The following is a 9,897-nucleotide window of genomic DNA, read 5'->3' on the forward strand; positions in this document are numbered from 1 at the left end:
CTAAAATTGCAGGGCAACGGAGGTGTAAATGGGTGTTTGGGACACTCAGTTTTTTACTTTCTGCATTTTGCTTTTTACATTTTTGGCTTGTGGATTATGCTCAGAATGTATTATGAATATGTAAAGTGTTTGAAAGATATGTGCATAATGTATTTTACAATAAAAGTAATGTTTGAGAGATATGTGCAGAATACATTCTGTAAGTATTTTATATTAAACAATAGAAAAAAGTGAAAAAGAGAAGTCAAAAAGCTTCAATCCCCTTACTTTTGCCTTCTGTTCTCTAAACTCAAAAATCAATAATGCATTCTGGGCAAACTCATTTTGGGAGGGAAGAGCCAAGCAACTAAAAGTAGAAAAAAGGAAAAGTGAAAATGCCTTAAGGAGGCATCCAAACACCCTATACTTTTTCGGTATAGAAAATTTGACTTCGGAATTGGGTGCATGGTGCCTTGATTTGGGGGTGGTTTATGGCAGGACTGATATATGAAATCATGCTTGTAATTTTTCGTATTGTAAATAGTACGAGAATACAAGTAAATACGTAGGTAAAGTAAATCAGAGTTACCGAAACAAGAAAATGAAAAGAAAAGTTAAGCATAAGTCTACAATCACATTAAACACAACTAGTAGCCCATTTAAGGGGATAAATAAGCAAACAAAAGACCCCCATTTAGGAGAATAAACAATAATAAGGCTTTTGGCAACAAAGGCAGTCAATTGAGCTAACACACACACACACACACACACACACACACACACACACAAAAACTATGAATGCAATTTTATGGTCTAATGTGATTAGGTCTGTGGTTCAAGATTTTAGCAGCAGTTATTGGGTGTTAACAAGTTTTTAAGGTGTATAATTATTTGGTATAATTATCTAGTATTTTTTTTAAATTTTAAACATTTACATGGTTGAGGTAACGCGTTGACAAATTTTTATTTTTTCTCCTTTTAGTTGTTTTTTATTTGCTGGGCCTTTGTGTGTGTGTGTGTGTGTTTTTTTTTAGGTTCATTAGTATTCTTATTGGTTGAAACTACACATTATCTTGGTAGAAGTTTGATATATTTATTTTCGTCTCAATAATTCATATTTTGTTCCACAAGGGCTCATTACCTAGATATTTAAATGCTTTGACCATTAAAATTTCAAAATCTTGTTACTTATGTAATGGCCCCCTCCTTTGTATATGGAATTCTGGTTCTGTCCTTGTCCCTGACTGAAAGTCTAGCTACGCACTTGATGGGGCAACTAAGATGATGGTCGACCGATTTCTATAAGATGATGGTAGAGCAATCCTCCAAAACTAGAAAAAATAGACCCTAGCATTAGCATTAGCATGAGCATCACAAAACCAAGAAGTTGGATGAGGGGATAAAGAGAAAACAAGCCCAAGAAGAGCAAGACTTTTTACTTCTTCAGGGTCAATGGAGAGAGGTTGGTGTTCTCTCTAGAACGCTTTATATTTTCTTTAATGAGAATTTCTTCGTGTTCTCACCTATTTGCAATTGGAACCTCTTATTAGATGAGTCATTGTTTGACTATTGAAGTTAGGCTTCCCACCATTCGCCACCTTTGACCACCCCTCCCTCCCTCCCTTGGGTCTTCCACAACTACCTCTTTCACACTATTACCTTTATGCACCCACCTAGCACAAATCCGATCACACCCCTCTCACATACGCATGGGTCGCACCATTGAGTGGGAGAGGAGTGTAGTCGGATTTTTGATCGGTTGGCGTGTAGAAAGCATTTTAGTTACCTTATCCACACTTGAAAGAGAACCCACTACACCTAGCAGGGGAGGGGCCACAAACTTAGTCATGTTATACTCCCTCCGTCCCTTTATTACAGTCCAGTATTCCATTTTGGGCTGTCCCTTAATAAGTGTCCATTTTGTAAAGTTAGTGGGTAAAAGTTGGTGAATTGTCTATTTTGTCCCTAAAAGTAGATTCCATTTTAAAAAGTTAGTGAATAAAAGTGTAATGATGATGGGTAAGTAGGGAAAGTGGAGGAAAAAGTTGATGTGAAAGGTATAATGATGATGTCTTTTTAATAAGTTGGAGTTACGAAGCAGGACATTTAAAAAGGGACGGAGGGAGTAGTGTATTTCTGTTAAATAAACACTGATACAAAAGATAATCACCTAAAGGTAGCATCTGTCTTTAATTAAAGAATCATAAAGTCACAAAGGAGGGTATCCTTCTTACGTAAAAACACCCAGGCCACCGCTACCTCTCCAAGCCAAAGAATGGGTTACCCCAATTGTAGTCCTACGCACAATAGAAAACTGACATTGATAAAAAAAAAAAAAAAAGCCTCACCCCTGAAGTAGCGAGGCAGCCAAGCCAATCGATCTGATTCGTGCATGGCATGTTCGGCTAGGAGTGCAAACGATTCGTTTGATAATCGAGCTGAACTCAAGCTTGAGTTTTAAGCTTGTGTAGTAAACAAGCCGAGTTCAACACTCTGAAGCTTGGTTTGAAAAAACTCAGCTCATTTGTATAGGCTTGTTTAGTAAATGAACCGGGCTCGGCCCGACTATAAACAAGCCTAGCTTGAGCAATACAAAACTCGGCTGGTCTCGTTTGCACCCTGGTGTTTTGCGGGCCCTTTGAGATCTATGATCATTCTTTGAGGACGTGTTACATTTTTTTTCTAGATTCATTTTCCGCACACCTCATTTAACTTATTTGTTTGAGAATAACTTGCTCTTCGAGATTTTTGTTTTTTGGAACAAAGTTCGTGTGCCAAAAAGCATCAAACGGGCGTTCTTATAATCTTAAAAAATTATTCAGCTAAAAAAACTACAATGATACGAAAATTACGAGCATTTACTACAAAATCAATTTTATGACAAGCATTTTGCAAAATCACTAATGAAAGATTCCAACCAAACAGGCACAACATATGTACATTGTTTCACAAGCCTCTAAATAATGCAAATTCAGTCCTCACGCCGCACCATAGTGATTTTATTTCCAGTTTTCGTAAACAGTGTTTATGAAAAACCTGTCTCTAGATGCCTTGTCTAACACAGCAAGAACCCATGTTGAGCAATTGCAGTCTCAAAGGCTTGCATCCTTTCTCCACGAGCAAAACCATTGCAATCGTACTGTGAAATCTCATTAATATTGAGCTCAACGCAAGTCTTGACAAGCTCGTTACCAACACGTTCAGCAGCTTCCTGGCACAATCCAAATTTATGAAGAAAAGTTAGGCTGGCAAATTAAACACGCACAAGACCCCTTTGGAGGTATATACAGAGGGAGAAATACTAACGATTTTGCTGCATGGGGGATTCTCGCGAATGGATTTTTGTAAAGTGCTGGCATAGAATAGGCACTTCTTGTTCTGGTCATCCACCAGTACAGCATACAATTGTTTGTCCGAACAGAAGACTGAAAGTCGCGGTTTTGTGGGCGTGCCATTGAACTGGACAAAGGAAAGGGGACATCATTGTAAGATTAAAGCAACAAATAAATGATTCCAGGTAGGGAAGGGTCTCAATGCCGTCTAAAGGAGTGATTCTGAAGGTACATCAAGTGCCTAAACAGAGACACTTCCATAGTATTTTCCAGTGTTCACATCGTAGTTTTAAGGGCTATTGGCATCAGACACAAACATAGCTACAATTGGTGAATGCTTGCTGCAGTAAGAACTTCCATGTAAAAAGCTTTATTTCAATGCTATATTTGTAGAAAAAACTGAAGAAGATGAAGAAATTGATCTGAATGACGACTTCCTAGTCCATGGGTCTGCACTTAAGCAATGATGTTCATCAGTAGCATACTCTATGCTCTACTTTAACTACATCAAAAAGAAGACAGAATCAACTCCTCCTATTTCTTCCTTCGACACAAGATGAAACATGCTGTGAACATCAAGTAACATTCTTTTTCTTTTTGAACACGAAGAGAGGCTTGACCTTTTTCCGTATTCTCCTGTTTCGAATTTTTGCACTTTCCGTCCGGGTATTTGCCCTCGCTTCAATCACAAACGGCATCATACAAACTCCTACAGAATATCAAGGACAGATAAAGGTCAAGAAGATGCATAAACCTTTTTAGGTCCAGTTATTGCCACTCTTTCAAGCGCTAGCATATTCCCACTCTTTCAAGCAATTTAAGACCGAAGGTTTTTTTTTTCCCCTCTTTATCTTTTCATAACTTGATATCAAGTCCAATAGACCGACTACCCCAGGGGACCTATCCCACCGTCTACTAGCGGAAAACCAATTAAAGCCCCACACAGGATTGATAGCACATAGGTGGAAGTGGAACCCCAGAGTCCCAGACCAAAGCTTCATAAGGTCCCTGGTTACCAGATGACTGTCGCTGCACCAACCCTGGGGCTGGAGTTATTTAAGAAATAAGTTTTAGTGGCCCATCTTTGCATACCAATCTCTGTATCTGAATGTATAATATGCATCTTCCTTTGTTTCTCAAAATAGGAATCAACGAGAGCAAAAAAAAAAAGAAAAGGGATTAGAGTAAATTTAATTTGCTTACTTCTGCTCTGCATTGGAAGGAAATTAGAAGGATGTAAGCAGGTGCCAAACAAATCACAAGTCTTGAATTGTTGCCCAGTAAAATTCCCGAGGACCATAGCTCTCGACTTGCAAAAATCAAGACCCAGGAATTAGAATCCTTCAAACTACCACACCTGTAAAAATCACCACAAAGTAAGCCAAATAGGTGAAGATTTCATAGAGTAATTTAGTCGAACACAAGCCGTGCAGCTTATTAAAAGCCCATATCTACCCCTTATTAACCCTCGGGCCTCAACCCAGCTAGAAATTCCTCACAGGGCTCTGTTCCTAGCTTCTGATCAAACAACAAAGTAGAATTGAATAGGGATAAATTACACTTAGGCACCTCAAGGTTTATCATTTACAGATATTGTCCCTTGACGTGTGAAACCTGCTGTGAAGCTGAAGAATGAATTCTTGAATCGCTGCCAATAAAAACTGCAAAATTTACCACCAGTCTAGTGGTGAATGACTCACTCTTTTAAGTGGTTTGGGTGGTTAAGAGGCAGAATATAGCATGATCGAAGCCCTCTCAAACCTTTGCTCTTCTAAGAAGTTTGACCTTGACCCACTAGCCTTTGATAGGGCGGTAAAAATTGATAGATAGTAGGTTCTCTATGGAGCCTATCGCAAGTCTCGAGTCTTTATGATTATGTTTAGGAGAGGTTGTTATAGCTGGTCACCCCTCCACATCTCTACCGAGCAAAAAACAAAAACTGCCAATTTGTGACATTAATATATTTTGTATTAAGTTTGCCATAAACTTAAAATTGGTGTGCTGACAAATTAATACCAAGACATGAGGAAAATGAAAAGGCCAACTTACATTTCCCCCGCGAAAGGGCTTGTAGTCCAATGACATTTTCTCACCTCTTCTACGTGAAAGGTGAGAGCCCAATTCTCGCTGGGAGCTCGAGTGCTAAATGTGGTGGTTGATGTTATTTAGGTTTGTCCTTCCCATATACCGGTTAGCGGTACCCTTTGTTGTTCCCACAAGAGTAGGCTAGAAATCTATCAAGCGGCAACAAACTTACACTTCCCTCTTTAAGGTTTATCCTTTTCTGTCTTTGCCCTAAAAGTTTCAGTGTGAAGGTATGTGTACGTCAAGAATGAGTCCTTGAATGGCTGCTCCAACAACTGCCAAATTTTAGCATTACTAAATTGTGTGAACCAATTTTCATCCCCAAAAAATCGTGTTAACATTTGCACAAACTTAATCTGATTAGCTAGCTAGGTCTTTTGCCTCATCTACGAGTAGGGATGACAATGCGGCGTGTTTGATGAGGATTTCATTGTATCCTATCAACACCGAACTTGTTATCACTCTCTATACTCGCAACGACCTACAAAGGTATATTTTGATATAAAGGGTTGGGGAACATTTATAATATGGTATTTGATAACGAATAAAGCATAAAATCATAGTAATAATTATACACGGGGGTTTGGGGGAGGGATTATATAAAATATCAATGCAAATCCAAAACTTGAAAAAAGAAATACTACTTCCCGTTCCCAAAAAAAATGTCCTGCCCGCAAAATGAAAACTTTGTTTTTAAAGACTTTCCCTTTTAAGATTCCTCCACTAATGATAGATAAGCATATATCTTTTTTTTTTCAACAGAAGAAGCATACCTAAATAAAATAGTCATACGGCATCTATAGATTATTACGAGAATATAGATCAGGCCATATGGCATTTACAGATTCTCATCCGAATACAAAGATATAGAGACACAACCAAGCCGCCCTGAAGCTGACGATATACAGAAAAAGCAAAGAGACGAAATTGATGTCTAATGCCTAAGCAAGAGTCATCGCTCATTTCACACCGTGATAAACAAGAATCGGCTTACGTGGGGCTATACTAGTACCCAGACACTAAACGCCTCGGGATGGTGGAACTCCATATCAAAGACAGCATCAAAAACCGATGGTAATCAAACACCCATCGGATTAAATCATGACAGAAACCGGATTGAATCCGGACAAAAACGAAATAAAATAAAACATACACTCCCCTCCGGATAAACATATATCTCGAAAGGTGCCATGACACCTTTTTTATTTATTTTAAGAAACTCGTGTATATATTTTTTTTGTTCGGCAATAAATTTATTAAGGAAAACTTAACCTGTGTATATTCTTAAGTTGTGTATAATGACATGTCAGCATCTCTTCTCATGGCTGATGGCATCTTCAAAAAAAAAAAAAAAATTTCAGTTTTATATAGTGGCTCTACCATAGCATATCGAAATGCATACAAACCACATCTGATCTTAAATCACACAATCACGTTGTCTTCTTTGCTCTGCAAAAATTTAATTGGTTATGTGATGTGATATGATCTTGATATTGGAACTGTATCGACCCTATTTACCAATCAGAAGGGGTAGAAGTGAAGATGGAGCCACAAAGAGACAAGTAGCGGCGGCGGTCGTCACTGTAATAGTTCTAAAAAGCTGCCTTATTCTACTATGTTTTTGTATTTACCACCAAAAGGCCTGCCACCTGTATACATTTTTTATGCAAGTAAATTAATGTAATCTTCTCAATATCAAAGAATTTCGAGCTATGAATTAAGAATGAGTATTTTAGAAATAGTTCCTTGCTTTCCCTAATAAGATAAGATTTAACTACTTTTTTTAATTATTGGCCTTAAAAAGTAATTATCAGACATAGGATTGAACAAACGAAAGATACTATATATAGTATCCAGTACATTGAGAGTCACAGATCAATCAAATGATAGTTTTCCCTTAATGGTAGATCTATGTTACGACTTACGAGATTAAGCCATTTACGCTCTGTTTGGAACTTATGAAAATGAAGGAATAATTAACAAAAAAAGAAAAGAAATTCTCTTTCATTGGTTCTAATTGTTTCGTTTTGAAATAAAAAGACAAGATAATTATGAAGCAAGACATGTCTCATGCACAACAAATTTTCTCCTAGATTTTCCCTCTTAAATTGTTTTCTTTTCTCTTCCCTTCCCTTCCAACCAAACACAGCCTTAGGATATTCCCATGGGGAGTTGGCTTTTTCCCAAGACTGAATACCAGGGTGAGTATTTCGTGTCTCACAAAGTGAAAATAATCACTCCAAACAGAAATGGATTGGTAGTCCAGTAATAGGCATCATGTGTTCCAATGTATTTGACTCGGGTTCAAATCTCTAAAATTAACATTGCTCACTTTCGCCCGGGAAAAAAAAATCATTCAAAATACAGAAAAAGAGAGAGAGAGAGAGAGAGAGAGAGCGCTACAAAAGTATATTATTACCTTTCAACATGGATATACTTTCGAAAGTGATTCGGGGTCCAAAACACTACGATACGCATGATTTTTACAAACAATATATACTCCCAAGTTATAAAAACCAATGCATTAACTATATAAATATCTCCCTTAAACCCCTCTTCTATCAATTTCCTTACAAATTCCCCCCCCTCCTCCTCAGTTCAAGTCTATTGCTTTTGACCCTGAATCCAGCTCATTCACATAATATTGGCTATTCAAATCAAACCTTCCCAACTGGCCCCCACTTTTTTTCCCCATTTTTCGCTCACCACAATTATTCCCATCAGAAATGGTGCTCCCACTCCTCTTCCTCCCACTCCCTTGATTGCTAGGCGCACCTTTTTTCGACCGGTCCGGATGCAGATCCATCAGCGGAAGCACCACAGAATTGCTATTTCCACTCTTCTCCTCTGTTAGTACCGAGAACGATGAGCTGGGGGCCCCATTGTCAACCATTGAGACTAATTGAGACAGCTCGGCTTTTGCTACTTCCACCCCGATCGGAGATGATGAATTGCTGTACCCTGAAAGTGTTTCTTGTGCTTTCTTTAGTACTGATTGCAAGTACTTCCCTTGCGCCTCAATTCTCAGCTGCAAATGCCTTTGAACCTAAAAATCACAAAAGCAAAAGCGGAAAACGAAAACAATAAATAAAAGAACAACTTTTGATTGGATTCTACCGATATTTAACAAGAATTTTGATGAAATGGAATAAGGGTTGGTGTGTATTTGAATATTAACCTCAATTTGTTCATGAAGTTTCCTCTGAACCTCCATTTGCATTTGTAGAGTCTGAGCTATCTTCAAGCTTCTGTTAACACACAAACCCTAACATTAATTCCTTTTCTCTCACGGTAAGATAGTGTTTGGTTGCCTGGAATGAAGCTGGAATGGAATGATCAAATTCGGAATGCTTATTCTTCTGACATTTAGTCCAATACAAAAATTACATGTACGCCGGAAATGGACTCATCATTCGACAATTTGGGCGAACGCTCTTTTAATCATTGGGGAGGCCAAGAAATGACCATTCCACTCCATTTTTAAAAACTATATTCAGGTGAACCAAACACCACCTAATTTCCATCATGTTTCACTCCTGGTTCCTAACCATAACTAACTGCTTGGAGAGAGACTAATATTACTCATTATTAGGGTTCTGGATTTGATCACCAACTTCCCCACTCAGAAATTCAGCATCTCTTGTCTGATTCCCTTTGTAATCTGCAAAAAAATGAAATCTTGAAATCAATACAAATGCATCAATAATCTCAGTTTTGTAGCCTAATTCAATCCCACTAACCTTGTTGGTTGATTTCATGATAGGTCTCTGATTGGTTGCTTTTCCCCAACCTATATTTCTGCAGGAGCAAATAACACCAGTATACTTTAAATGTAATTCCCCATCAAAATATTCCAAGTATCATTGCCAAAAAAAGAAAAGAAACAGAGAAGTGCCTGTAAATGGCTCTTTAAATGGTACAAAGTCAGTCCAGGAATTCCCATCATCCTCATCAAGGCTTTTGGTGTTGCCTCTGATCATATACAAAAAAATCAAGAAATTTATTAGTATATACAACTATGTATATGTGTATGTATATCCAGACATCAAGCAAACAATGAAATGATCATAACTGTCTGCTCCCCCAAGCTGAGAGACGGCATCGGTGAATCGCCGGTGGAGCTCTGGGGTCCATTTCAGCCTTGGCTTTGGGTCACTGGATAGAACCAAGTGAGTATCTTGATTTTGCATGTTTTGGTGATGACCCATTTCTATTTTGGGGGCTTTTGGATCAGTACTAGTGGATCAAGTGATGATACATATGGTAGTGGTGGTCAGTCTTTGAGTGTTTTTTGTAGCCCCTTCGCTTCAGATATGAGGTAGTTTCAGTAGTTGCAGTTCTCTTTATAATTGGAAGGTAGGTCCTATGCTCCTATGTTATCACACCATATCAGGAAACATAAGTGGGGCTGTGTTGGGGGGGGAATATATGCCATGAGCTGTGGGCCTTTTCCTTTCTCTCATTTTTCCACATCAACTTTCTTTTCTTTAAGCTAGTGTTT

General features: G+C 38.2%; 2 protein-coding genes across 6 annotated transcripts; both read right to left on the bottom strand.

Annotated features, from left to right (window-relative positions):
• Window positions 1-2,816: 2,816 nt before the first annotated feature.
• LOC131310455 (large ribosomal subunit protein uL18c) lies at window positions 2,817-5,167 on the bottom strand. Of its 5 annotated transcripts, none has more exons than XM_058337467.1 (5): window positions 5,012-5,167; window positions 4,515-4,668; window positions 3,932-4,020; window positions 3,286-3,438; window positions 2,817-3,190 (listed from the first exon to the last, which is right to left on the bottom strand). In XM_058337467.1, exons 2-5 carry the CDS (start codon window positions 4,609-4,611, stop codon window positions 3,035-3,037), a joined length of 495 nt encoding a protein of 164 aa, XP_058193450.1. In that variant the 5' UTR covers window positions 4,612-4,668; window positions 5,012-5,167; the 3' UTR covers window positions 2,817-3,034. The 5 variants fall into 5 exon arrangements, with proteins under 5 accessions (XP_058193450.1, XP_058193449.1, XP_058193452.1 ...); XM_058337466.1 differs by having other exon boundaries at window positions 4,881-5,146; XM_058337469.1 differs by lacking the exon at window positions 5,012-5,167 and adding an exon at window positions 4,871-4,892.
• Window positions 5,168-7,781: 2,614 nt separating this feature from the next.
• Window positions 7,782-9,791, bottom strand: LOC131310453 (myb family transcription factor PHL8). The gene is made up of 6 exons (XM_058337463.1): window positions 9,469-9,791; window positions 9,292-9,368; window positions 9,137-9,194; window positions 8,979-9,057; window positions 8,575-8,644; window positions 7,782-8,442 (listed from the first exon to the last, which is right to left on the bottom strand). Exons 1-6 carry the CDS (start codon window positions 9,602-9,604, stop codon window positions 7,990-7,992), a joined length of 873 nt encoding a protein of 290 aa, XP_058193446.1. The 5' UTR covers window positions 9,605-9,791; the 3' UTR covers window positions 7,782-7,989.
• Between the last annotated feature and the right edge of the window lie 106 nt (window positions 9,792-9,897).

Source organism: Rhododendron vialii, chromosome 12a (assembly GCF_030253575.1).
Source record: "Rhododendron vialii isolate Sample 1 chromosome 12a, ASM3025357v1".
NCBI classification, from domain to species: Eukaryota; Viridiplantae; Streptophyta; class Magnoliopsida; order Ericales; family Ericaceae; genus Rhododendron; species Rhododendron vialii.

Bases quoted from the DNA above. Each gene is read 5' to 3' on its own strand.
- LOC131310453 (XM_058337463.1), bottom strand. From the start codon at position 9,604: ATGGGTCATCACCAAAACATGCAAAATCAAGATACTCACTTGGTTCTA. The intron at 9,195-9,291 runs GCACTTCTCTGT...TTGCTCCTGCAG, and splicing joins ATTTAAAGAGCCATTTACAG to AAATATAGGTTGGGGAAAAG. The intron at 8,645-8,978 runs GTAATATTAGTC...GTGTGTTAACAG, and splicing joins ATCCAGAACCCTAATAATGA to AAGCTTGAAGATAGCTCAGA.
- LOC131310455 (XM_058337467.1), bottom strand. From the start codon at position 4,611: ATGGTCCTCGGGAATTTTACTGGGCAACAATTCAAGACTTGTGATTTG. The intron at 3,439-3,931 runs GTCAAGCCTCTC...TCCTTTGTCCAG, and splicing joins ACAGGAGAATACGGAAAAAG to TTCAATGGCACGCCCACAAA. The intron at 3,191-3,285 runs GTTAGTATTTCT...GGATTGTGCCAG, and splicing joins ATCCCCCATGCAGCAAAATC to GAAGCTGCTGAACGTGTTGG.